Below are 25,032 nucleotides of genomic sequence, written 5' to 3' on the forward strand. Positions count from 1 at the left end.
CGCGGCACGTGGTCTCCACTCGTAAACCGCTGTCGCACACATGCGGGGCAAGTTATCACTGAGTTAAACGACCAGACCTTTTAAATCGATGTGCAAATTTGGACATGCAAAATTAGAACATGCCGCATGATTCAGTTCAGTTTTATTATATTATATATGCAAAAAATATCACTTTTAGTTATCATTTTGCTTTCTCATTTTTATTTTACCGATTTTTGTTTTGTCGAAGATAAAAAAACGCACGTTCAACTATATTATTAATATTTATTCATTCAAAGAGAGGAAAACAAATCAATAAATATACTATAAAATAAATTTCACAGAAGATATACAAACTAATATATTAAATGTTATATATTTTGTATATACATTAATATTAAAAATGAAATTGAATAGAATATATGCAATATGTGTTTTTCTAATTTTATTTTTAATATTAATAAAAATATAAAATATATAACACATTGGTTTTTATAAATCCTCTGTTTTATATTTTAGTATTTATTGGCTTGTTTTCCTCTCTTCTCTCGAATGCATAAATATTAATAATATATGATATCGAATTAATAAAAATCAATTAACCCAGTTGGGTCGTTTACAATAATTGCTTAATTAATAATATAGTTGAAATATCTGTTGAACGTGTTTTTTCTATCTTCGATAATACAAGCGGTGAAGTAAAAATGAGAAATCAATGATAACAGAAAGCAATATTTTTCGCTCACAGAATTTTTAGTTAGCCTGGTGTTTATTAATTCTGTTAGTCATCATTAATTTTTATTTGCAAGCTTTGTCTATCATGTATTAAGAGATGTAATTAAAATTTACTTTAATGGAAACATGTAAAATTATAAAGAAGTTTAAATTCCAATGGACATATATTTCGTTAAAAACTCAAATTATCCTTCTGAAGGATTAGTAGAACTCGCGTAGAACTCTCTAGAGACTGAAAAATATACTGGTCTGGTCTCGTCACGCCGAGCACTTTGCACGCCAGTTCGAGTTTTACTCGCAATTACGAACCGGCTACGGACACGTCGTTGAAAGCGGACAGTCCGGACCGCTCGTTTACTTCGTTTATTTACCGAGGTACTCGCGACTTGAGCTTTACTCGAGTAATTAGACCTGAAGCGCGGTGCTGTCTTCGAAAGCGAACGAAACGTTGGGTCCGCCGTCCGAAAACTTCATCTATATCTATATACATCTCTCTCTGTCCTTTACTTCCTCTAGGTTACATTTTCCCCCACTCCTTCCCTCCTCTATTCCGGGGTTCACTTACAATCAGGGTAGAAGCTTCCGAGATAACGTTGCAGGAAACGATGGAAAAAGATCGTGTGTGCCAACGCGTCGTCGCCGTCTGGTCTGTCCCGGACGGATTTACCGCGTCGAGTTACCGTCTCTGCGAGTCCTCCGTATCCGCTTAAAATTAAAGTCGAAGCTAGGGGAATTACCGTCGAAAATAAACTCCGAGACGCGAGCATTTCGCGGAAGAATTTCGAATTGTGCGTCGCCGCGCAGTCTGGGCGTCGGACTTGGATGGAGCGAGGTTGTTCGCGCCTCGTCGACGAAACGCGTATTACAAACTTTCGCATGCCGCGGAATTTCGTCCCGAAACTATGGCAAATGTTCGAAAGCGTATCCGGCGGCGTTTTTGCCCGCCGATAGGATTTACACTTCAGCAGCGATGGCTGATTGCGCGTACATCGCTCCCACGGCGAGCTTGCGCGATAGGAACAGTGAGAAATGCCTGGCAAAAAGTTGCGCTTACTCTCTATTTTCTACAAGCAAATATGTTCGAGCAAATGTTATTTCGCACGTTTATCAATATTTTAAATATAAATCTAGGCAAATCAAACAACTTATTATTATGCATGTTCGAAATAAATAATTCAAAAAATATATCGAGAAAATAACCGATGAATTTTTTGTAATCTCAATCAATTCGTTATATAATCGTTATTATATTTTTTTAAAAGACTGCATCATGAAACTGATGAAATAAAATAATATCTACATATAGTCATATAATATAAATGATAAGAAAATAATCTGATAATTATCTGACATATTAACATGATGAAGAAATCAAGAAAAACCGATCCAAAAAAGTCTTGTCTACTTATGTTATTATTTATTTCAAAGTTTTTTGCTTTCTAATTAACAAATCGTTAATTTTATGCAAGTTGCTCATTTAATCTGTTTCCCCTTATTAGATTCATGTATTTCCGCCGTTAACATTATATAGTTAACACAGTTTTCTTTTTCTATTTACATTGCAATTAGGATTGCAACAGGGATTTACAAAGAGCTAACTAATCGCTAACTAATGATAAGTAAGCAACCGTCAATGGTTTCACCAATATCAATTGACGCCACACAACTCTAATTAAATCTCCTCCCTATCTGTAATATAATCTAGAAAACTATATTATTTAGAAAAAGGGTAAGTGGATTAAATTACGATTGAAAGTAAGAGAAAATGAAATGAACTTTAAAATTATTGACGCATAGCTTAAAAGAGGCCAAGAAAATTCTTTGAACGATCACGAATCGTGTTTATATAACTTGCATAAATCTAATTAATATTAATACTTCAGATAAATCTAATATTAATATTAAAAAATACTTTAGATTGTGAAGAAACTTTCATCCTTCATTATGCAATCACTTTTATCATGCTTATCGCATGATTCTTATCTATTTAACATATACGAGGTGAGAAGAGATATTTCTAAAAAGAAGGAAGTATTTAATCTCATCAAAATCTTGAGATTCTAGCCAATGAACAATATCTACAGAACTTATTGTTAAAAAAAAAAAAAAAAAAAAAAAAAAACGCGACACGCCGACATATCGCCGATTAGTCTATCGTTCGCCCGTCTCACAAATTCGCCCCCGTTTACTTGCATGCCTTATCAGCGGCGGAGATGCAAATTTAGAAAATACTTGGCGACGTCGTGTCTAGTGACTTTGATGCACGCGACCTTTACATACTGCTAAAGTAGGCACCGCATGGTCGTAGACATATATTTTTGTAATTGAAAATGATCGATCGTGGCTAATCAGGTTACCCACTTGAAAACGCGAAAAATATTTAAACGATCTCGAATAAAACTCGTCGAGAAATCGAGTGAATTTTTAGACACGGATTTGAATAATTGCAAAATAATTAATAAGAAATTACGCAAATGTCAATATTATATTTATATCATTATATAAAATAATATCTCATTTAATAATATATCTTAAAACGAAAAATAAGTATAGAAGGTTTGAAAATGCTACTTGAGTATAAAAATTATTTAAAATGTGGACGTGTTTATCATGATTATAATTATCAATATCTATCCAGCTATAGTGACATAATTTTTTTTCCAAATTAAAAAGTTGAATTAATGCAGATAGCGATTTTTTTATGTATAAAACTATGTAAGCATTTACTCACTCTCTATTCTTTTTGGTGTAGGCGGGTAAAGTAGAGAAGCACAAATACATACCTGAAACAAAAAAATTAAATCGATATTAGTCATCACGGAATTTGTGCGTCAGTTTATTATTTACTTTTCGCCCATTTTATTTTAACAGACAAAATATCACGACCTCAAAGAAACCTATGACCAACGGCGATAAAACTATATGTATTTATATATAGCTTCAACTCTACAACATTCTAAAAGCGCGCTCAGTAAGGTCACGTATTTAATAACGCCATATATCGAGCGCAAATAAATTGGATACGGCACGTATCAAGATTTACTCTCTTAACCGCCCTTGCAGAAAAGCCATAGCTTTTGATTCTCAATAAGACACACTTTTTGTTCATTTCTCGTGAATTGGGCAATTGACTCCATTCCCGTATTTCGGAGTTTATTGAGACGGATTGTGATAAAAAAAAAAATGACATAACGCGTTGCTTTAATCGACGTTTCCGCTGACAAAACCGGCATTTCTACTTTTTTTACGATATAGTGTATCATGATTTTTATCAATTTAGGTCAGGTCAGGTTACATTGCCTGTAAATTGCCAGCGTAAAATTAAGCAAAAACGTAACAAAAAACGCAATGCAGAAATGCACCTTTCAATATAAATCTATCGTAAAACAAAAAATAAAAGTATATTAAATTTGTTTCCCATCGTATTGAAAGTTCAATAATGTCTATTAAATGCTTTCCTATTTTGCATCATGTCAGAACAGATTTCTTCCATTTTAAATTAAAATTCTAAATTATTTTAAGAAAATTTGAAATGTATTAAATCATTTAACCATATATTAAATAGTATTGTTTGCACATACAATTTCTTATTTAACTGTTTTTCTATAAGATCAAAAAGGAAAGCGACTATTATATTGCACGAGGAAACGGAAAAAATAGTTGGTTATGTCGTAAATTGAATTCGGATATTGGTCGAGGCCGCATGCACACGCAGTTACATCAAATCGCATATTTAATTCCGATAGGAATATAAGCCGTGCATCAAAGGAGCCTTTGAGCATCAAAGGCCATCCCTGGGAGAAGAGCCAAGCATCGGCTGTCGCGATCCAGTTTACATTCGAACAACCTCTAGCTCTCGAAGATGCAGTCGAGGAAAATTGTCGATGGAATAGATGCAATATCATTGGAAAATAACGATTCGAAACCTCTTTGTGAAACACAATTTACATATTCAAATGTCTCAAATTTCCACAAAATAATTCAGAATTTTCATCTAAGATAAAAGGAGATCTGTTTTTATGCAAAATAAGAAGGCATTTAAAATAAATATGAATTCAAAAAGCTATTTCATAAAATATCACAGAATTGAACAAATTGTTTTTATTTATTCTGTGCTCTTAATTTCTTTTTTATAATTCTATAAATGACATGTCTTTTTTCATTATAAAAATAGAAGAAATAAAGATCAAAATATCTTTTCAATAATTAACATAAAAACATGTCACTTATAATTATATAATTAAATTATCGCTACCACAATAATAGTCATTTCACTAAATTCAACTATCGCGGCTCAAATCTAAAACGGAATAAATCTATATTTCTTAAATGAGTCATTTCGAAGTTTACATGGCGTCTACAATTAGGCTTTAACCGGGAACCGCCATATAAGTGGGTTTATGTTGGAAAGGATCCCGAAGCACGGACATACACATACATACGAAGCGGCAGAGCACGAGAATTGCCGGCAAGGAGACGTTACGTACTTAGTTATCAAAGGTTTGCAAGGGCAGCAGTATCCTCCTCCACCAAGTTTCCTCTGAGGTCTTAAAGGTGTCCCGCGCGTAACACGCGAATTTCTCAAGTTATGATTTAGTATCCGGTGGGTGGTCTGAAGTGAGATCAAGGGGATGCGTCCCGAGAAATACGCTCAAGCGAAGAAACGCAGAGAAATACAGAGTGTCTCCTATCAATCGCATTTCCATCTACAGAATCCTTTCCAAAGGATTCTGTACGAGTAATGAGAAGAAAAAAAAAAAAAGAAATCATCTTTTCACGATAAAGTAATATTCTCATCGCATATTATTTTAAGATACATTTTTTAAATATTTTTTTATATTTCACGGAATTTATATTACTATCTACTATAAGGAGACGCGGTTATTCGAAGTCATCCATTGTAATAAAGACGAATGAAAAGGACCAAGAGACGGCTGTACATACATCCCGCAGAAAAAAGGAGCACAAGAAAACGGACAAATTTAAGAGTGAGGCGAAGGAAAAGAGCGAGAGCATATGTAATTTTAGAAAGAAGAACATCAAGGAAGAAGGACGGCAAATTTTGTACAAGAAGAGAAGGACAAGTGACGGCCGGACGAGAAGAGAAGCAGACGGCATCGCCGTTGAAGAGGCAGGAGGGAGAAGAGGAGGAACACGGGATGGGAACAGAGACCGGAAGAGAAGGAGCAGCCGGTAGAAGTAGGAGGAAGACACGAGAGATTGAGAGAGGAGGAGTAACTTCCTAACAAGGCGGTTAGTTGCGGCTTAGCAACGCTATGAACACGAAATATTGCGAGCCGGCGGGTTCTCCTCTTCACCCCCGTCCGAGTTTCCGTCCCTCTCTCTATACCCTCTCCTCGCAGACTTGCTTACTTTGACTGTCTGCGTGTTGTATGGCCGTCTAATGCCTGAAGTACTGCCGGATGCGGCAAAATTTCGATATACCGATAATCGATTCCCCCTTCGATGCGAGACACAAATGGTCCCCCGTAGCGGCTACTAATGTCCACAACAATGATGACGGATAGTGGAATATTGGCAACGTCAGGAATTCAATTTTATATGCCGTAGAAATGTACATCCTGCGCTAATTGACATGATTTTTTTATTATCAGAAAGAAGCATGACGATCATTTTCGTATATCTGTCTACATATGGTCTCTGAATCTATCGAGATTATATTAATTCTGAAAAAATCTCAATTTATGTGACTGTTTTTATCTAATTTCAATTTAAAATATTAAATTAATTATTTTTTTAAATAACTGCCAACTTAGAATCATTCCGTAGTTCATTCAGTAGTTAAAAAAGCGAGATAATGGCGCAAAAAACGCACGAGAATTTCGTAAAATTGAGCGAAATTGCTCTTTTTATTAATTGCTGACTTTATGCCCGCCTTATATGTATGTGTGTGTATGTGTACGTAATAAAATATAATTTTAGTATTATTATTTATCCAAAAAGACTTCAATGTTACTAAAATTAAGTACAATATATCTATGAATATAAAAATAAAAAATAAGATAAAATAGTATTATTAATTTATTATCAAGTATTATCAGTACTTTTTGGGAGGGAAAAAATGATTTTATTTATAAATCATTTATTGCAAGAATTGTTTGTCGTCCGAGATGCAAAAGTACTTCTATTATAATACTACTACTATTAGTTTTTTATGGCATCAATAAGTTTTCAAGTATTGGCGAATAGAAATTGCGCGACCAGTTCAATTTTGATTTTGCCGAGGTATTTCCGCAAGCCACGAATCGTCGGGTTCATCTTAATTAGAACGTAATTTGTCAGCAGAGAACTTAGCGTCTCGAGATCAAAGGATATAATGAAGAGCATTGGAAGTTTCCGCACGAAACACAACTTCTTTGAGAAAGTTTCGCGAGTGATTCGATTAAATCCAAACGGCATGTGCCCTCTTTGACGTCGCGATCTAATTATTTTCGACTTGTAATCGGTACAATAATTGAGAGTAGAAGCGAAAACTTGTATGTCTTCGTTCGTTGTGTCTATGGATATGCTAGAATCATGTGCCTGTTGCATCGCGATTTGCATAGATGCGGCAACTTGAAAACTGCCGACAAAAACTTCGATGCTCTTTCTTTGATCGTAATCTTTATTCTTCATCTTTAAATCTTAATTGGCTTAGAGATGAGATTAGTGTGTGTTTTACATAAAAAAATATTTCAGTCTTTTATTTTATATATTTAATTTATCTCTCTATATACGAATAACAATCTTGCGGAAGCTAAAAATGTCAATCATCATTTTTAAAGATTTAAAACATTACTGGCATATATAGGTATATAAATTTTGCCAGTCATAAGTCGTGAAAACGAAGAAAGAAATCACAATATATATGCAGGAAATAATTTAATAGTGCACATCATATGTCTCTCAATAATACAAAAATCGTATAAACTTTAGGTTTCGATAAAAATGTCATAATGTCAAGTGAGTTATCATCATCTATTAAGATAGTACATCTATAAATCATTATCCATTCGCATAAATATTCAGGTAGAAAATCACGCTGCGAAACGATGGAAAGCGATTGATTTAATCGGCCATTTGTTTCCCGGGAGAATCAATCGGCGTGTGTGTGTATAATCATCACACATACACGTCCACTATTCTCGTATACTGGAGAAAGAAGGGAAGGGGGTGGATATAGTTTTTATTTATTTACACAAGGGTCGACCATACCGCCCTTAGCCTTCGCGTAGGATCGCAATAGAGAGAGAGAAAGCGGCTGGTTTATATTTTATTCATCCCCTATTGAATTCGGGCTCAATCTCACGAAAGTGTCTCTACCATGGCCAACTCGGTCCTCGTGCTCTCTTTGCTGTGTCTCTTCTGACTCGGATCAGGCTTCCCTCTTTCCCCTCCAAACCCTCCCACCTTTTCCGTCTCTCCAGCTTCTACGTGGTAGGTATTCCAATCTCACTATGCTTCGCCCGTCCTTCTTCGAGAGCACCTCCTTCCCCGTTTTCGTACTCGCTCTCCGTCCTTCTCCCGAAGACCACCCGGGGCTCTAAGGCTGCCTTTAAATCTGTATCACGATACCTTTACGTTTTCTCGACTTGACAATCGTTCGCAACCTTCAAGCAACATATGTCGTTTATCGAGAGCGACTCCGTATACACTGATTTGGTTTTGTATGCGCGAATCCTTTGGATCGAATCGCGGTCGTTTGCGAGTACAAATTTGAAACGATCATAAATATATGAGAATAATGTATATATGTAATCTTAAAGAAGTCCGCTCTATTTTTCATTGATTTATATTACGCCAAAAAAAAAAAAATATATATGTACCGATGAGAAAGAACTGATTCGGCATAATGTGTGCCACGTCGCATCGCACTCGAGCTCGGTGTAATTACCGCGAGATTTCGGGGTGCAGACAACGAACGAATTCTCTCTTCCTTCCTTTCGTCTATTTCCCATTTCCGCGCCGCTCTCGAGTCCTTTACGTCTTGCAATTTCAGAAGTGTCGAGACAGCACTCGTACCCAGACACTATTAAATATTGAGAAACTCTATGCCCTTCCAAAGCGCTCCTGCCACGCTCGGCGTTTTACATATATGTATGTATCTCCGCATATTTCTCTATCTGCCTGCATACGTGATAATGCGTGTAAGATCTCGCGCAGAGATACGGGTGCTGCGATATCGTTATGCCGTGAATTTGAGATAGTTCTTTCTTAGAAGCGTAAACAAGAAATTATGTACGATTGTACGCGTGAAATGCAAAATGTTGCAAATATGATACGACACTATTAATGATTAACATATGCGTAAAATGTTCCATTATTAAGAAATAAACGAAATTAAATATTCGAATAAATTAAAAATTGCCGTAACGTCATTAAGAAATAGAAACCAGGGGAAAAATGCGATAATCAAGTTTTTAATAAAATTATTGACTGATTGCATCGTCCTATTTATTCACAGATTTAATTATCTCGCTTAATTTTAATACCCGATTGATGACTACATCATCATCAGATGTGATTAAAGGGATCAAGAACGCGTTTTATTTCTTTTTTTACTCGAAACGCGATTACTCTAATAAACAAGTCTTAATCGAATCAATTTTCTTTGTCATTCTGTGTGATCTAGAAAAAGATGGCGAATCGTACATACCAGATTTATTTAAATTTCACCCGTCAATCCACACAGATTTCTACATAAAACATAAAGGCTATAATAAATCTTAACCCTGACACGTAATCTAGGACTTGAATGGTCCGTATTGAGAAAGGCAGGAACTTTTCTCGCATCGGAAACCGCGATACAGGCATCGCAAAAGCAAGTCCAAGTCGCAACAACAAGAAAGCAACGAGGATAAGACCGGTTTCTGCAGCGACGAGGAATCCGTGTCACGCCTTCGAGCGCTAAACGTGCTTCACAAGATAAAACGCGGCGGACCCTGGGGCCGCGTACGACGTACGTGTGTAATTGTCGATCGGGCGTCTTACGGCGGGCACATCCGAGAAAAATGCGGGTCCGCCATCGTAATTCGTCGAGTATCGAGAAAACGTTGTGTCCCGATCGAACGAGGTATATCTCGAAGCGAGCTTCTCTCGATAAAGTCCGGGCGTACGTGCCGCGGCCGGGGGCCGCACGAATAATCGGAGTCGTTTAGCTCCCTGGCACCGGCCATCACCTGAAATTTACGATTTCGTGTTTATTCCACGAAACGTAAAGTAAAAACAATCCCCGATATAACAGTGAAATCGATTGTCCCCCTCCGCGCGGAGAACGTAGACGTGTTTACTCGAGAAATAAACGCGAGAAATAAGATGTTTGAATTTTTTTTATGTAAGTACAATAATATTACTAGTAATAATATTATATATCCATTCTTTTATTACATAAAATATAATACATTTTTTAATTTATCGGAACAAAACGCTATATATGTATGTTTAATAATTATCTTCGATAATTTGCATTTTATGTTTATTTATTATTATATCAATAAAAAAATACACTTATTCCAATTTTAAATAAAAAGGAAAAAAGATTAATTTTTCATTTAATTCGCATAATAATTTACGCGTTAAATATGTGTATAAAAGCAGATAATATTCGCGTATTATATAATACGATAAGTGAATTGATTAAATATAGGAGACTATGTTCTCATTAGTATACACAAACTAACTATTAAACTCTCTTTGCTATTACATAATATATAAAACCGCGTTCTCTTAATGACACACGAGTTTCCTGAAAATAGGCTTTATCACGTGCTCGTATTCAGCTTCCTCTCTGGGATTCACGATGACAAGCGAGTGAGGCGCGCGCCTAACGACAGCAGGTACCTTTAGGTATAGCCGGTCCTTTCACGCGCGATAATTGCAGCATATTCCCGCAATTATTCGAGTCCAAATAATTTCTCGCCACGCGCGCGAACAAAGACCGAATCGTCACCGGATTTCTCTGTGAAACGGCGCGTCGGTTTCTTCTTTCAACTCGTTCGCCGGATGTAGACTCGCTTATTTGCGACGCGTGTATCACGGCAGTGAGTTTCGTTCGCACACGACGAAAAGAGCCGAAAGGTACGTATACGACGATGATGACGTTGTAAACCATAATTGGCAAACAAGAGACGACGATGCTTATGCCGGTAGAAAACGAGAATGAACGAGTGAGACAGAGAAAGAAAGAAAAGAGACAGAAAGATAGGAGAAAGCAGTCCGGGATGAGACGAATTCCAAAAGAGATGTGCTTTTAATTATACTAACGCCTGGTGTCCGATTAAATGAACGGAGGAGCCAAACTCGCCAAGCTCGGTGCAAATTTAATTATAGAGAAGAGATGGGCGGAGAGAGAAGGGCAAGGAAAGAGTAGAGATGAGATAAAAAGGAGAGACCGACAAACCAACTGCGGATTGCCCGAGAGAGAGCGAGAGGGGGGTGAGGGAGGGAGGAAGAGCGCGATCGAGGTAGAGAAATCCAAGTATTTATATGACGGCAGTTTGTTTAGGCCGCTTATTAATGGGACGGAAGAGGGTCGTTGTAATTAAGGAAACTCGGGACTCCGTCTACAGTGGCATACAGTGCACCCTTTCGAGGATACAACATGTCCTCGTTCTCGTCTTCGACTCTTCCGTCGTTTTCTTGTTTCTTGTACCGAGTACTTCTTCCGCTTTTTCTTTCCCTTTCTTCTCTTTCCTGCCCTTTAATCATTTCGTTTAAGTCGGCATGCGTCTCTTTCTCCGCGTTTCGCGCAGACATCTGAATTGTCTTTCGGTGAGAAACAAAGCGTATTCAACCGTCGAAAGAACCTTCATAAGTCCCTGCGTAACCGCTTCGTCGTCCGTTCATATTTGCTATTCGAGAAGATATCTTAAACAGGCTCAGGGAGAATGGGAAACGAGAAGAGAGCTACCGTTGCATATATGTATATACGTATCCGTTTAATTAATTTTATGCAAATTTCTCGATGTTTCAGCGCATTTTGATGATAATTAGATAATTATACTTTAATAACGTGCGAATAATAAAACTGCGAGTAGATACAAAATAGAGAGATGAAACAATTGGCCAAACATATCAGCTAATTAGACTAAATTCTAAATTATTCTCACAATCAGATACACCTATATAATATATATTGATTGACCTATATAATATATATTACATTATTCGATAAGACAAAATATCTTTCTATAATACACGTAAACATATTCATATTCATATTTATATTAAACTTGCAACACATAAAGATAAATACGTTTAACATATGAAGAAAACTTTGTTATTGTAATATAATCTATGTTATTTCGTGAAACTGCAAGATAATTGGTTGAAATTGAAATTAAATTAAAATATTGTTTTAATTAAATAATCAGTATAAATGGAGAAAATCAATCGTACGTATATTATACACATAATATCTCCTACTATTTTAGCAATTCTTTTTTTAAATAATAAAGACCGAACGCAGAAAAAACTCGAGAACTGTTACATAATATACATTAATATATATTAATAAAAATATCATAATCCATTATATTTTGTTTTTTAATATTGAGAATTAGAATTAAACAGCCATAAAAATTTCGTTAGAAGAAAATAGAGAGATTTAATATTTACTGTAAAAATTCGATCAAATAAAAGTGCATTCGATATTATTTCTTTAAAACTGTCATTAGTTGTAAATAGGTAATTGGGAAAAATAAATATAGCAATGATATCTCTTGACAATTGATTTAAATATTTAAGTCGGTGCTAATATTATATTTTCAGTCGATGCGAAATTCCGCGCAATAGAAGAATTTTCCCCTGTTTCGTGCGCTCGCGTATATCGCCTTTTAAATTCCCATTCCGCGGAAAAACAAAGCGTATTCAAAGCAACCTACTGTCATTTATATTCATACGATTGTACCCTTCCATCCGTCCTTAAGTGTCTCGCGATGGAATAAAATACTCTCATTGTCTCCCTCAACCCCTTAAATTTTCTCTCTTCCTCCTCCATTGCCCCCCCCCCCCTCTCTCTTCGCTTTCCTGTTTGTTCGTTTTTATCCCATCCCCCAAACAAGAAAACGGGAATTCATTTTATCGGTACGGAATACTGTCGCTTTTATAGCGAAATAGTCGTAGCATACTCAGTGCACTTAAATGAACGTAGTATTTGAACGACATTAACCATAGTCAATCCTATTTATATCCTATTTATATTATATTACTAAACAATATATGATAATTAAGTTACTTTCATTTTACTTAACTAAATATATTGGATGCATTTAATTGATTGTTTACAGGCTTAAATTTCGGGTTACCTATTGCCATAAGCAAATAAATTTCTAATCACTTAAATTTTCTCACGTATGCCTATACTTTTTCAAACTGCATAAAATTTATATGGAATTTTAAAAATATTGCAATTAATAAAATAAGAATTATAAATGCTTTCATTTTATTTTTATATTAATGTAACACATATATGCATAAAATAAGTGCGAGTCAAATAGATGCAAGTTTTCTTATTAATCAGTAGCCGCAACTTTCAAGCTCTAATTTGAAAATCAAATGTCATAGTCTTTTAATAACAAAATAAAATAAAAAGAGAGAAATCAAAATATTTAATTTAAATTTTTTTTCGAATGACATCTGAGTTGTAATAACATCTTATTACAGAGATTTGATCGAACCTTTAAGTGTATGCTTTGATGCTTCGAAATTCGACTAAAATGGTTTACATCTATTATATTTTCCTGTAATCTGATCAATTGCGAAGCGTTTCGTCATTTGCATGCATCTCTCTTCGTCCCTTTTCCGTATCGCAACAACGTCCCGCAAATGTAAGAAAATACTCTAAATTTCGCTATCCCTCTCACGTAGCGTACTCTATTCCGTTTCCATTCCATCGTGCAAAGTAAGAAAAAGAAAAAAAAGGAAAAGAGAGCTCGGTGAAGGACTCGGTTAATAAAATGCTGTCAATCGACCTGCGAGACCTGCGTTATTTTCTCATCTATTTCCATTCATATACGCACCAATCGCCGTCAACCAAATTCCTATTTCGCGTAGAATAAAGCGCATTCAAAGAAAGAATGAACTGTCATCTATATGCATACGCATACCTTCTTAAGCATCTCGCGTCAGAATAAAATACTCCCGCCGCTCACTGATATTCACCCACCAAAAACTTCTCTCATCGTCATTCCATTCCGCAAAGAGAGAAGAGACAGTGAGGTGAGGACGAGGAAGGGGTTGAAAAACGGAATTCGTTTAACGGTTACAGAATACATTTCTTTCGACAGTAGACGTCAATTAACTACACCCGATTCGAACTGACGTTAAACGGGGACACACGGAGAGAGCACGATGGAGGGTCTCGCGCAAAGGAAAGGGGTGAATAAAGCAGGGCGAGATCCATAGGGAAAGAGAGAGTGAGAGGGGGGAAGCGAGAGAGATGGAAAAAGGAAGAGGATGAGGATGAGAAGAGGAGATGGATTTAGTCTGTTCAATTATGTGACTCGAGTGGAAAAGGATGGTCCGCTCAACGTCACGTTTTGCTACGCCGACATTCGAGATAGAATTTCAACACGGAGCGTTTATTTCGCGTCACTCGATTAATTAATCGCGCATTAAAACTCGATGGAATCTGCATATGCGCCGCGGCGTATATATCGCGATGCCACGCGATCGATGGAATTTGAGGAAATAAAGGGAGATGCGGGGCCGAAAACCTGCAACCATTTTACCGGACAGAAGAGAGCGAGGAAAAGATCGCCTCCGGGAATCGGTCGTAAAGTCAGAATCATGTGCGTTACGTGCACGCAATTGCTAATTAACTGTCGTAGAGGGAATCACAACTGGTACTTGGAGTGAATACTCTCGTCGTAATTGCGCTTTAATTCGTCGAGATTATTTTAATTATGTCCTTCTCTCCGTCGAGCGTAGGACGTCGAATGCGCAATAAGCTTCGAAAGCACAAAAAAAGTGCGCGTATACTTTAAAATCATCAAGTGAAACAGATATTAACTGTATACATTATAAGCTTTTAAATTTTATAATGTGATTAGCACAAACGGGTTTATGTATTGCGTGACAATTTCTTGATTGGCGTATGTTTTTTTTTCTTTTCATTATTTTATACTATCTATATGTAATAACACGCAACATAAATTGCATATCCCGAATTGAATAAATTCCAAAATCAACGATTGTGTATTCCGAGGGGGCAAGAGCACTATATATTTATTTAAATAAATGCCAAATAATTTCTCTCTCTCTCCATTAATTCAACAGCTGAATTATTCGAAACTGCGTGATTTTTGACGAACAAACGGCGCAATTAATCAAATTCAATGCTTGACCGAAACGTGTCGTCGCAAAATCGAGGCCATGGCAAACGCATAAGTCATGAATATGTACGGTATATACTGCGCGATTATAAAATTTTCACAATTTCTCTCCACATAATAATCAGATTGCATAAATAATAATTCCGAAAACGTAAGAAATATATAGAGAGAATAATTTAATATTATTCTTTCGCGCGTAAATATCGCGTGTTAAAAAATTCGAATTTCAAATATTCATTTTTATCTCAGTTTTGAGAGGCTGATTTTATGTACACATGTATAAGAGAGACGATATTTTCCGTAACCGGGATGCGCGCAAGAAGAGCATCATTTTCGCATCCGCTCGTGACGCGAATACGCCGCGGATTAAAGCTATACCACTCGCTCCGAAACGTGATGCATTAATGCGCAATTAGCGGAAAGATAGTAATTATCCGATAACGATAGTATCGATCTCGTCTGATCGATCAGCTCGAAAGATGCCGGGATTAGTGGTGCCGCATAGGCTTGGCGCGCACACATATACACGGCGCCGATTTAAAGCGACCGGGCACGGAATAACGAGATGCATCGCCCTTGCACGGACGCATAGCTTAAGGCAGCCACCGAAGCGTGCATCCGTGGGCGCAGCAGCAGCCACTCCCGGACAGACACTCGCAAACCTCGCGGGTGAGTGTCTGCACGATCGTGCAGATACGATGTCGTTGTTACGTCTTTGAAGATTACCATAATCGCGTTAATAAATGCGGCGGGTTGAATGTAATTCCCTTTTAAATTTAGCAACGAAGGCTCGGGCCGGTGAAGAGAGCTCGCAACGTGCAATCGATGTCGAAAGTGCACCGGTAGAGCTGGCTTTAATCCGATTCAGATGGATTAATATTTCCCCGCGCGCGCGCGATTCCTCGCAATCTTCACCTAAACGATGACTTTTTTTTTTTTTAACGTAATTAAACCCGACTAACCGAACAAAACGCATCCGGTAATTTAATTGTACCAAGTTCTGCGTGTAACATTTTACTTTCTCTCGATACTAATTTGCTTTCACATATTATTGCTAAATATATGTATATTTATAAACGCGCAGGTAGATAATAAAATAAATAGCCCATACACAGGATATGAAACAAGTTTCTCAAGATTCGTGACAAAAATGAAAGAAAGATTGCAATGTAATCAAGTGATATATATGTATAAGTAATAAAATCACTTATAAAATAATGAATAGTGATAGCTTAAAAATAAATTATCAAGAGATAAAATGCAATGTGTCATTCTAAACTAGAAACGCTGAAGTTTTTTGAGTTAATGTCTTTCTTTTTCTTCGTATAACACAAAGGGAAAGAACTGTTAATTAACAGAAAAATGTAAAAAAAGCTCAATATTCCATCGGGATCAACGTGAAAGACCATGTCCCAATGTTAGAGAACGAGAAAATTAAATACAGCCGGAACAATAGGACTAATAAAAGACAATCTTGAGAGGCAGCTTCACAGTTAGTAAAAACGGAAAATTGATTAACACATAATAAAAACGGGGCGAGAGAAACGAGGCGCGACAAGTGATGGCACTCTAAGCACGTTCAAGATGTAGAATAAACCCAAGTTATAGAACTTGGAATGTTAATATTTCTGCGGTGCGCAAATATTTTGACTGTCCGCGAAGAAAATTACACGTCGTAATATTTAAGCATTAATTCGCTACGAAAAGGCCGGCCTCATGAATTCTAACATTATTTGCGCAGATAGGTTATCGTAGGCGACGCAGTATCGGTCGACTTATTCCAACACATATTTCCCCAAGGAGCGTCCCTCTCGAGAGAGCCCGGTTTATTCTCGAGGAAACACGACGTGATGAATTTCTAATTGGAACGGCGAAAGGTCTCTCTCTTCATAAACAACACATCTTCTTTAAATGGCATTGTATTGTAAGATCCACTTGCTTTCAACGACTCAAAATCAAGAAGTTTTGCTAATTAATAATTTATTAGTTAAATATATATAATCCTGTCGCGCACTAATTAGAATATTAATCAATATAAACAATAAAATTTGGCAATGTCAAGAATATTAATATTTTTAGAATATTTTTAGAATAGATTTTGAGAATAGAATATTAATATTTTTTATAAATTTAAATCGCTATTTGAATCTTGACTTTTTCTGAGATACTTTAGAATTGAATAAGATACTTGTGTGTGTGTATTTCTATAAAAAATATATAGTAATTAAAAAAGATAACGTAATAGTGCAAAAATAAATTTTGATGATACGTTTAATAAAATAAATATATCGATTAATATATATCCATTTCACAAAGTTTTTTTTTAAATTTAAATCACTTAAAAATACGAGATTTCCATAAAACTTTTATTATCGACATCATAAACAATTTAGAAATGTTATATTAATTTTGTATCAATTATATTCAGTTTTATTTAATTTTAAATATTAATATGCACACGTAATATTTTTAGAATATTTTTAAAATAGATTTTTAGAATAGAATATTAATATTTTTTATTTTAAATCGCTATTTGAACCTTGACTTTTTCTGAGATACTTTAGAATTGAATAAAATACTTGTGTGTGTGTGTATTTCTATAAAAAATATATAGTAATTAAAAAAGATAACGTAATAGTGCAAAAATAAATTTTGATGATACGTTTAATAAAATAAATATATCGATTAATATATATCCATTTCACAAGGTTTTTTTTTAAATTTAAAATACGAGATTTCCATAAAACTTTTATTATCGATATCATAAACAATTTAGAAATGTCATATTAATTGTGTATCAATTATATTCAGTTTTATTTAATTTCAAATATTAATATGCACACAACGAACAATAATATTTAATCAAAATTTGAAGAAAAATATGTTTTTATTGATTTTTGCAACCACACAAATGTTTTACTTAACATATACTTTTGAAATCATCAGTGAATTTATTATTACGTACAAATAATAATGTCCAATAATTGCACTCAAGGATCGAGTTTGCGCGTCGAGTATTAGATCAGTACTCAACATTCTCTAAACCACTAATTGTAAGAGTTAAAATTATTTGCAACCGAAGCATGTAAATTTTCACCAATGCGTATGCACGAGCGCTTAACCCCGTCGTCGGCAAAAACTCTCAAGGACGTGTTGCCAAAGTACTTAACGAAGAGGAAGTTTGGACGACGACGACGACGACGACGACACGACAGGAACTTGCCAAAAAGTCCCCTCGTACAACAGAGATGGTGCGTGTATATATGTATGTGTGTGTATGTGTGTACACCGTTCCCCATTAAAACGAAATGCTGTTTCGCTATTCGCGGTGCACCATTAGGTGTATGGAAATGGCACATAACCAGGACGATAAGTGCGGAAGGGGTTGAGAAATGAGGAAGTTCCCCCACGGTAATCGTCCCGGTTCTTCAGCTTATCTTGTGTGACTCGTCGACATACACATGTCGTCCTTATCTCCTTCGTCCCATATTATACACGCTATGCACAACGGTGGCCAGCTATTTTCAAGCGAGAAACCAGGCGGGGGCTCACAATGGAGGGCCGAGACACTTTAAACATAAAGGGTCTTAACTTTCCGAGAGAGATTAGATTTTTAAAGCCTTCTATCCGCGCGCGCGCGCGCGCCCTTCTGATCCCTGGCTCGTGTTAACGCCTTGCTCGTCGCATTTACGAATGATTGTGAGAGAATTTTACAAGAAAAATCGCACGAGATATTTTCGATATCTCTCGAATTAAAAGAAGAAGAGTCGCGAGACTTTTCTCGAGCAATTTTCTCTCTCTTTTATGATGTTTAATATTAAAAAATTCTATGCATTGCGTAACATCTTAGTATTCCTCATATCAATGTTTTTTATATGAGTACACGATGCAATGTAGTATGCGTATACGTTGTATTCTGGTTGCGCAATATCTCAATGCCATATTTAAGTCACATAAAGCCTTGTAACATTCGGCTGACGACGTGTCATTGATCGCAAGTCGCGCCCACACAACTCGGTCCCAACGGTCGTACTGAACCGTGAAATTACAGTGGCACAGTGGCAAACGCGACGTGTCACCGTCTTCCGGAGTGCGAAACTAGCTAGATTACTTCCAGTCGCTACCCAAGTTTTTCTATGCAAATTTATAAAACACATCATCGCAATATAAGCGCGCGCGCTTGTTTCACGTATGTGTGTATGTGTCATGTATATGTTCTGCTCCATGGAAAGTTTAATTACTTAAAAATGTACGTTCCTCGTGCAGATACTTTTCCTTTTTTGCGTTCACAGTTCACACTCGTGTCAGTAACTGAAATCTAATTCGTGGCAATGACTCAGCAAAGAGAGCAAGTTAAGTAAAAAAGCGAATAGACGTGTAATTTACATTTAAGCGAAAAATGTAAGGTAATATCGCAACATGCTAATTTGAAAATAATAATTCTCTGGATTTACTGAAATTAATATTTTAACATTTCGCAAATTGAAACACTTATTTTAATTTTAATTTTTATACATACAAAAGAATTGACAAGTTAAATAAATTTAAAATAATTTCGTGTTTAATGTTTATAAAAATAACTACTCTCTTTTTATTACATTAATAAGAATCTAGATATTCATAAAAATTCTGACATCTTTTGTAATACTAAAATAATATAATTTCTAAAAAAAAAATCACCTTTGAAATGAAAATATTATCATATATGATTAAATAAAATTATTTAAATACACAATCTCGCACATAAAGTCGAATTCTTCTAAACATATTAAAAAATTGTCACAATTTTCGAATTTTAACATTCTCCCAATATTGCATTTAATTTTGTCTTTCCATATATATTTCATATATACCGTTATAATAAAATCGTCACATAAAAATTATCAGCGTTATTGTGAAATCCTAGCTTTCATAATGCTATTAAATTATAAAAATGTCGAAATCTCCCCACATGGTCAGTGAAATATCTCGAAACCGTAATTTTTTCGCATGAAAAAAAAAAAAAAAAAGTATCGTCGATCATATTCGCGTGGAACGGGTTCGTGCAAGGAGAAACTAGTTGATTTCACGATTGCAGCACGATGCCTGTCTGCACCGGTAATGACTATCGATCGAAAACTTCCATAGCCATCTCTTTAGCGCTGTCTGTGCTCATATTGTGCCCGCATTTCCTGTGGCAGAAATCGGACATGCTGCAACTCGACGAACGACGGTGAAATCAAAGCGATCGCGTTACGTCGTTTGGTAGAGATTGTCATTAGAATGGTGCGCATGCTCGCGCGAGACATCATTTCGTATCATCGATCATTTCGCGAGTACGCAGTAGTTGGAAATAAACTTTACACAAGTTTATATATCATGCGTTTACGCGTCTAAACCACGATGTGTGTGTATATGTGCGTGACATTCGTAACATCGATAAATTAAATTATGCTTATCGCTCCATTAGATGTCAGCATGAGAAAGCAATTGAATTTCAATTGCAAATAGTTGCGATTGCAACTTAAACGATTAAAGACGCGATAGAAATAAAATAGAAATTTTCTACATCCAACAACAAATCTTCCAAACGCTAAGCTGCAAAGTTAATTAAAGTTCAAATCGAGATCTCGATTTCAACGTAAGATTCATGTGCCACGATTAACAAACGGGTCCAAAAATTGATAAGTCTAAAGCACCGTGTAATTAAGTTGCAAAGCTAATTCGTGGGGCCATGATCGATGGAGAAGCACTATGTCCACATAACGTGGAATATAGTAGCCTCCATTCTGGGATGGTAGCGTAGTAAACGAATCGCTCGATTAAGCGCCGTAATCGCGAGGCACTACGAATCAGAGTTCGTGCTGCACACAGAGGGATGTAAACCTACGCGATTACGTACATACGTGAACTCGATGGGTACACAAAGGGGAAGAGAAACGACAGGGTCGAGAAAGGGAAAGAGTATTGTGTGTACGTGTATGTTCACTCGCATAAGAGGAATAAAGAGGATCGAGTTTTAACGAAGACAAAGCGGATACACAAGCGCCCCGACGTCGAATGATGCGAGCAGGTTAAAGCCACGCAATTAACATAGATAATTGCGAAAGTATAGTGTCGCAACACGTTCGTCAGGTTGTCACGTCGCTTTCGATTCGCCCACGCGAAGCATCGCCATTTGCGGAATGATTCGGTTAAATGATCCCGTCGGAATCGTGCAGCGCCGCTGAAACGCACGAAAGCTTATTGATCGATGGATAGCTGGATTATTTTATGAACGACGAAACGATTATGCTGCGATAATCCGCCTAGTCGCTTGCATGAACAAAATAGCGTTTGATTTGGTTTTATAGAAAGAGGCAAATTCATACTAAAAGAATTTATTAATCAAAGGCAACAATAAACTAACAAATATAGTTAAGGAAATATATATATATATATATATTTCGTGAAGTGTCTCGGTTTTAATTTAATATTATAAAAATTGGAATTTTGGAAATTTTGTAATGAATATCAAAGCAAGTTTTACAAAAAAAATATGTGACTATTATATGTTAATATTATTTAGTAATATTACTATAAAATAAAATATATGAAGAAAAATATATATATACATATGTATATAATATGTGCATAATAAAAATATTTGTGAATATAATTTTCATATAAAATTAATTCTTTGCACATATATAATAGTCATATATTTTTTGTAAAACTAACTTTGATATTCATTACAAAATTTCCAAGATTTAATAGATTGTTTATTTTAAACAACTGGTTACTCTGTTGTCGACGCCTTTCTAGGCTTTCTCTCATATTCATTCTTTACTACTCCTTCGTAGCATTCAGATGACACATTCGCAAAGACGTGGTTAATTACGATCGCGCACACACTAATCAGCAGAATATGACGATGGCATAGCACTTTACACGATATTCTGGACATTAATCTCATGCAAGGCGCACTTTTTCATTTTACGACGAGAGAATAACGTAAAAACTATGCTGTGGTAATGTTTGGTTACGACTTTGTAAAATTCCACGTGTGGTTTACTAAAAACAAGCGCCGAAGCTACATCGAAGTACGTCTATTATTTATATTGCATTATTATTTATATTGTAGCGAGGTCGTCTTGTTATTCACGCGGTGAGACTCGTGTAGGAAGGTTATAGCATTTCGTGTGTTGGCATATTATCTCTCGAAATATAATTGCGTTTTGATGGAAGATGCCAAACGCGATACCAATCATTCTCTGTAATTATTGCAATTAACGTCTCAGTGTTACTCAGGGCGATTGATTAATTCCCATGATGAATGACATGTAGGAATATCATCAAGGCGAAAGCTATTTGATTCAAGTAAAGGAAAGACATGATATGTCGACTTTGTTCATAATATACATAGGTATATATACATATTCCACGAGATTTATACGTTGGAAATATGCGGTATGAGAGAGAATAAAGTTTCGTTTTCGGTGTCATTTTCATATTTTTCGGTAATAGACAAAACATTATCATAGCTCAAGTTTTTTCGTCGCAATATGATAAAGTCGCATGCAATTAATGTCGTGACTGCAAAGTGCGCGTGATCGTCATATTTTATGTTTGATCGTTGTTAACTATGTTTTTGCGAGTAATGTGTGAGTGCTATGAAAAAACTACAAAGGATGAACAAAAAAAAAAGATGCCTAGAGAGAATAGTAGAGCAATCATAAAGTGAGCACAACTTTTTTTTTTGTTTTTTTTGTGAAACTAAAAACTCGTTTACTTTCGCGATAATCCATTTTACAACATTGCATAATACAATACATTGTATATAATGAAATATAAAATATAGATATACAATAATTTAAAAAATAATTATATCAAATATTTTAACGCTGTTTAAGATTTATAATGATTAGGATATTTATATAAGAAACTTAAATTATTATTTTTTATAAAAGCTAATGTGTAAAACAAAATCGCGAATTATATAAGTTTTAAGAATTTATATATATTTAAAGGATAAATAAAAAATTTATTGCGTGTAATATAATTTTTTAAAATATTAATTATTTTAAATATTGCGTTATGTATGTATATAATTCTAATATATTTTTTTTATTTTACAGGTGTCATCATCATATACTTGGTCATGAGTCAACACTGGTGAGTGTTAAATTATTTTTTATTAATTTTATCTCGAAGTAATGGATTTATGAAGCTTATGTAATGATAACAGAGATGCAGAAATATATATTAGTTTATCTTATATGAATTGTTTAATGTTTGAATTCTGATTATATATATTTCTATATAATTATTATTATATTTTAAGGAAATTGAGAATATTTTCAAATTAATAAAAATGTTATAAATATAATATTTTCATAAATTCATTATTTTGAAATGGATGCGCTACGATAAATTTTTAACTTTTTACATTGTTTATTTATCTCAAAGTATCTCATATCATAATTCTAACGTTTTATATGTGTTATGTATATAAGATTTTCTGAGACTTGTGCTTAGTATTAAGAAATTTGAAAAAAATTTTGCTCCAATTTTCAACGAGGTTATACGACTCATAAATTTAGGATGCCTGTCAGTTGCTGTTACACTTTTTAAATTTAAGGTATTTTATATGCAGAACTAAAAAAAATCGCAAGCACCGCGCTTCTTGTAATAGATTGTCACTGTTGCGTAAATTTTGTGCGCATCGCGCTCGGTTACGAGAATTCAACGGCACACGAGCAATCGCATAAATTGCTCGGCGTGCGTGCTACGCATTCGTTTACGGGGCTTCTCGTTGCGATGCAATTAATTCGAGCGGACTAGAACTCTCCCGAACCCCGCCCTGCCCGATCCCTGCACTCTCTTTCTGTCGGAGCGTCTGCATCGATTTCGCGCGCGTAGGCTAAACCTGATCACGGAAGGGCTTGCCAAACAAGGGTTGCGAACATCGAGTAAAGTTGCGCGACTCTGCCGACGTCTACAGGTTCCCTTAAACTTCTCTAAACCTGAAACCGGAGATTTTCGTAAACCGCGTGATGGAAAGCTGTCAGAATGTTTTATATATTTCTCCCTCAATTTATTCGATATGTTGTGCGCACGTGATATATGTAGGTATATGTGTCTCGTAAAATGCGAAATATGGCGTGTTGAGGTCTCTCTGATAACCGGGAGTTATTAAAAGTCACTACGCGATGAAAATATTTATATATAGGCGAAAGTACAATCGTAACTACAAATTAGCAATATGCTGCGCTTCAATTTTGAAAGATAATTAAATAAACTCTTGGATATTTAACAACAGAGTTTATAGCATAAATTTTTAGTAGTAACATGGAAATACGATTATAATACTTAATCCAATTTGTCTCACATGTTCGTATTTTTCAATACGCATACTGAGTCATCAATATAGAATAAAAAAAAATATAAATACGCATAATGTCGAGTAGTTTTATATGCACTGATTAGCTTCATTATTATCGTAATAGCTTTATTATATCATAATAATTCGCGAGATATAGTGATATGAAAATTTAATATCTTAATGCGCAAAGATGTGCATATAAAAAATAAATATGCATAAGTTTCGGTATCCGTCACGTTGGCACATTTGATATTTTTACAAACTGCCTCGGACAGGAAGTCGATATATGTTATATATTATTTTTGAAAATAAGCCACAGCACCAAGACGCAAGTTTTGCATTTTTATTGTCTCGCTGTTTTTTGATCGTATTCATATATTTGTGTGTAGGTTTGCGTCTATATGTGTATGCAATGTGCAAAATAATCGCGAAAAGCTTGGATGCACAAATAATATAAATACATGAGTCACGATAAAATCGAGAAGAAAGAACAAAATTCGCCGCCAAGAAAGAAAATCATATCCCATTTGCAACTTAACTTCTATAACAAGTATCCCTAGTCAACTGCACTTTTCTTTTATTCACGATTCGCGAATGTTGTTTATAGCATAGCTGCATAACGTAGCTACATAAAAAACAAGT

General features: G+C 35.3%; 1 protein-coding gene and 1 long non-coding RNA gene across 16 annotated transcripts in view; one reads left to right on the plus strand and one right to left on the minus strand.

Annotated features, from left to right (window-relative positions):
- The window catches only part of LOC145936221 (protein muscleblind), a 382,974-nt gene that overhangs the window by 161,711 nt on the left and 196,231 nt on the right, over nt 1-25,032 (minus strand). The window contains exon 4 of one of the 13 annotated variants that reach the window (XM_083038195.1): nt 3,395-3,497. The exons of the other annotated variants lie outside the window; for them this stretch is intronic. Within the exon in view, the coding sequence (XP_082894321.1) occupies nt 3,438-3,497 (60 nt within the window). The 3' untranslated portion in view covers nt 3,395-3,437. Of the gene's footprint in view, nt 1-3,394; nt 3,498-25,032 lie in introns of those variants that run through there. 13 annotated transcript variants of the gene reach the window in all.
- LOC145936227 (uncharacterized) overlaps nt 1-25,032 on the plus strand; it is a 274,129-nt gene that overhangs the window by 16,989 nt on the left and 232,108 nt on the right. For all 3 annotated transcript variants that reach the window (XR_014425348.1, XR_014425349.1, XR_014425350.1), the window contains exon 3: nt 23,144-23,180. This is a non-coding gene — a long non-coding RNA (uncharacterized LOC145936227). The remainder of the gene's footprint in view (nt 1-23,143; nt 23,181-25,032) is intronic.

The sequence above is a fragment of the Prenolepis imparis genome, unplaced genomic scaffold, assembly GCF_030444845.1.
Source record: "Prenolepis imparis isolate NDT839.2.m4 unplaced genomic scaffold, iyPreImpa1.0 SCAF_5, whole genome shotgun sequence".
Lineage (NCBI taxonomy): Eukaryota > Metazoa > Arthropoda > Insecta > Hymenoptera > Formicidae > Prenolepis > Prenolepis imparis.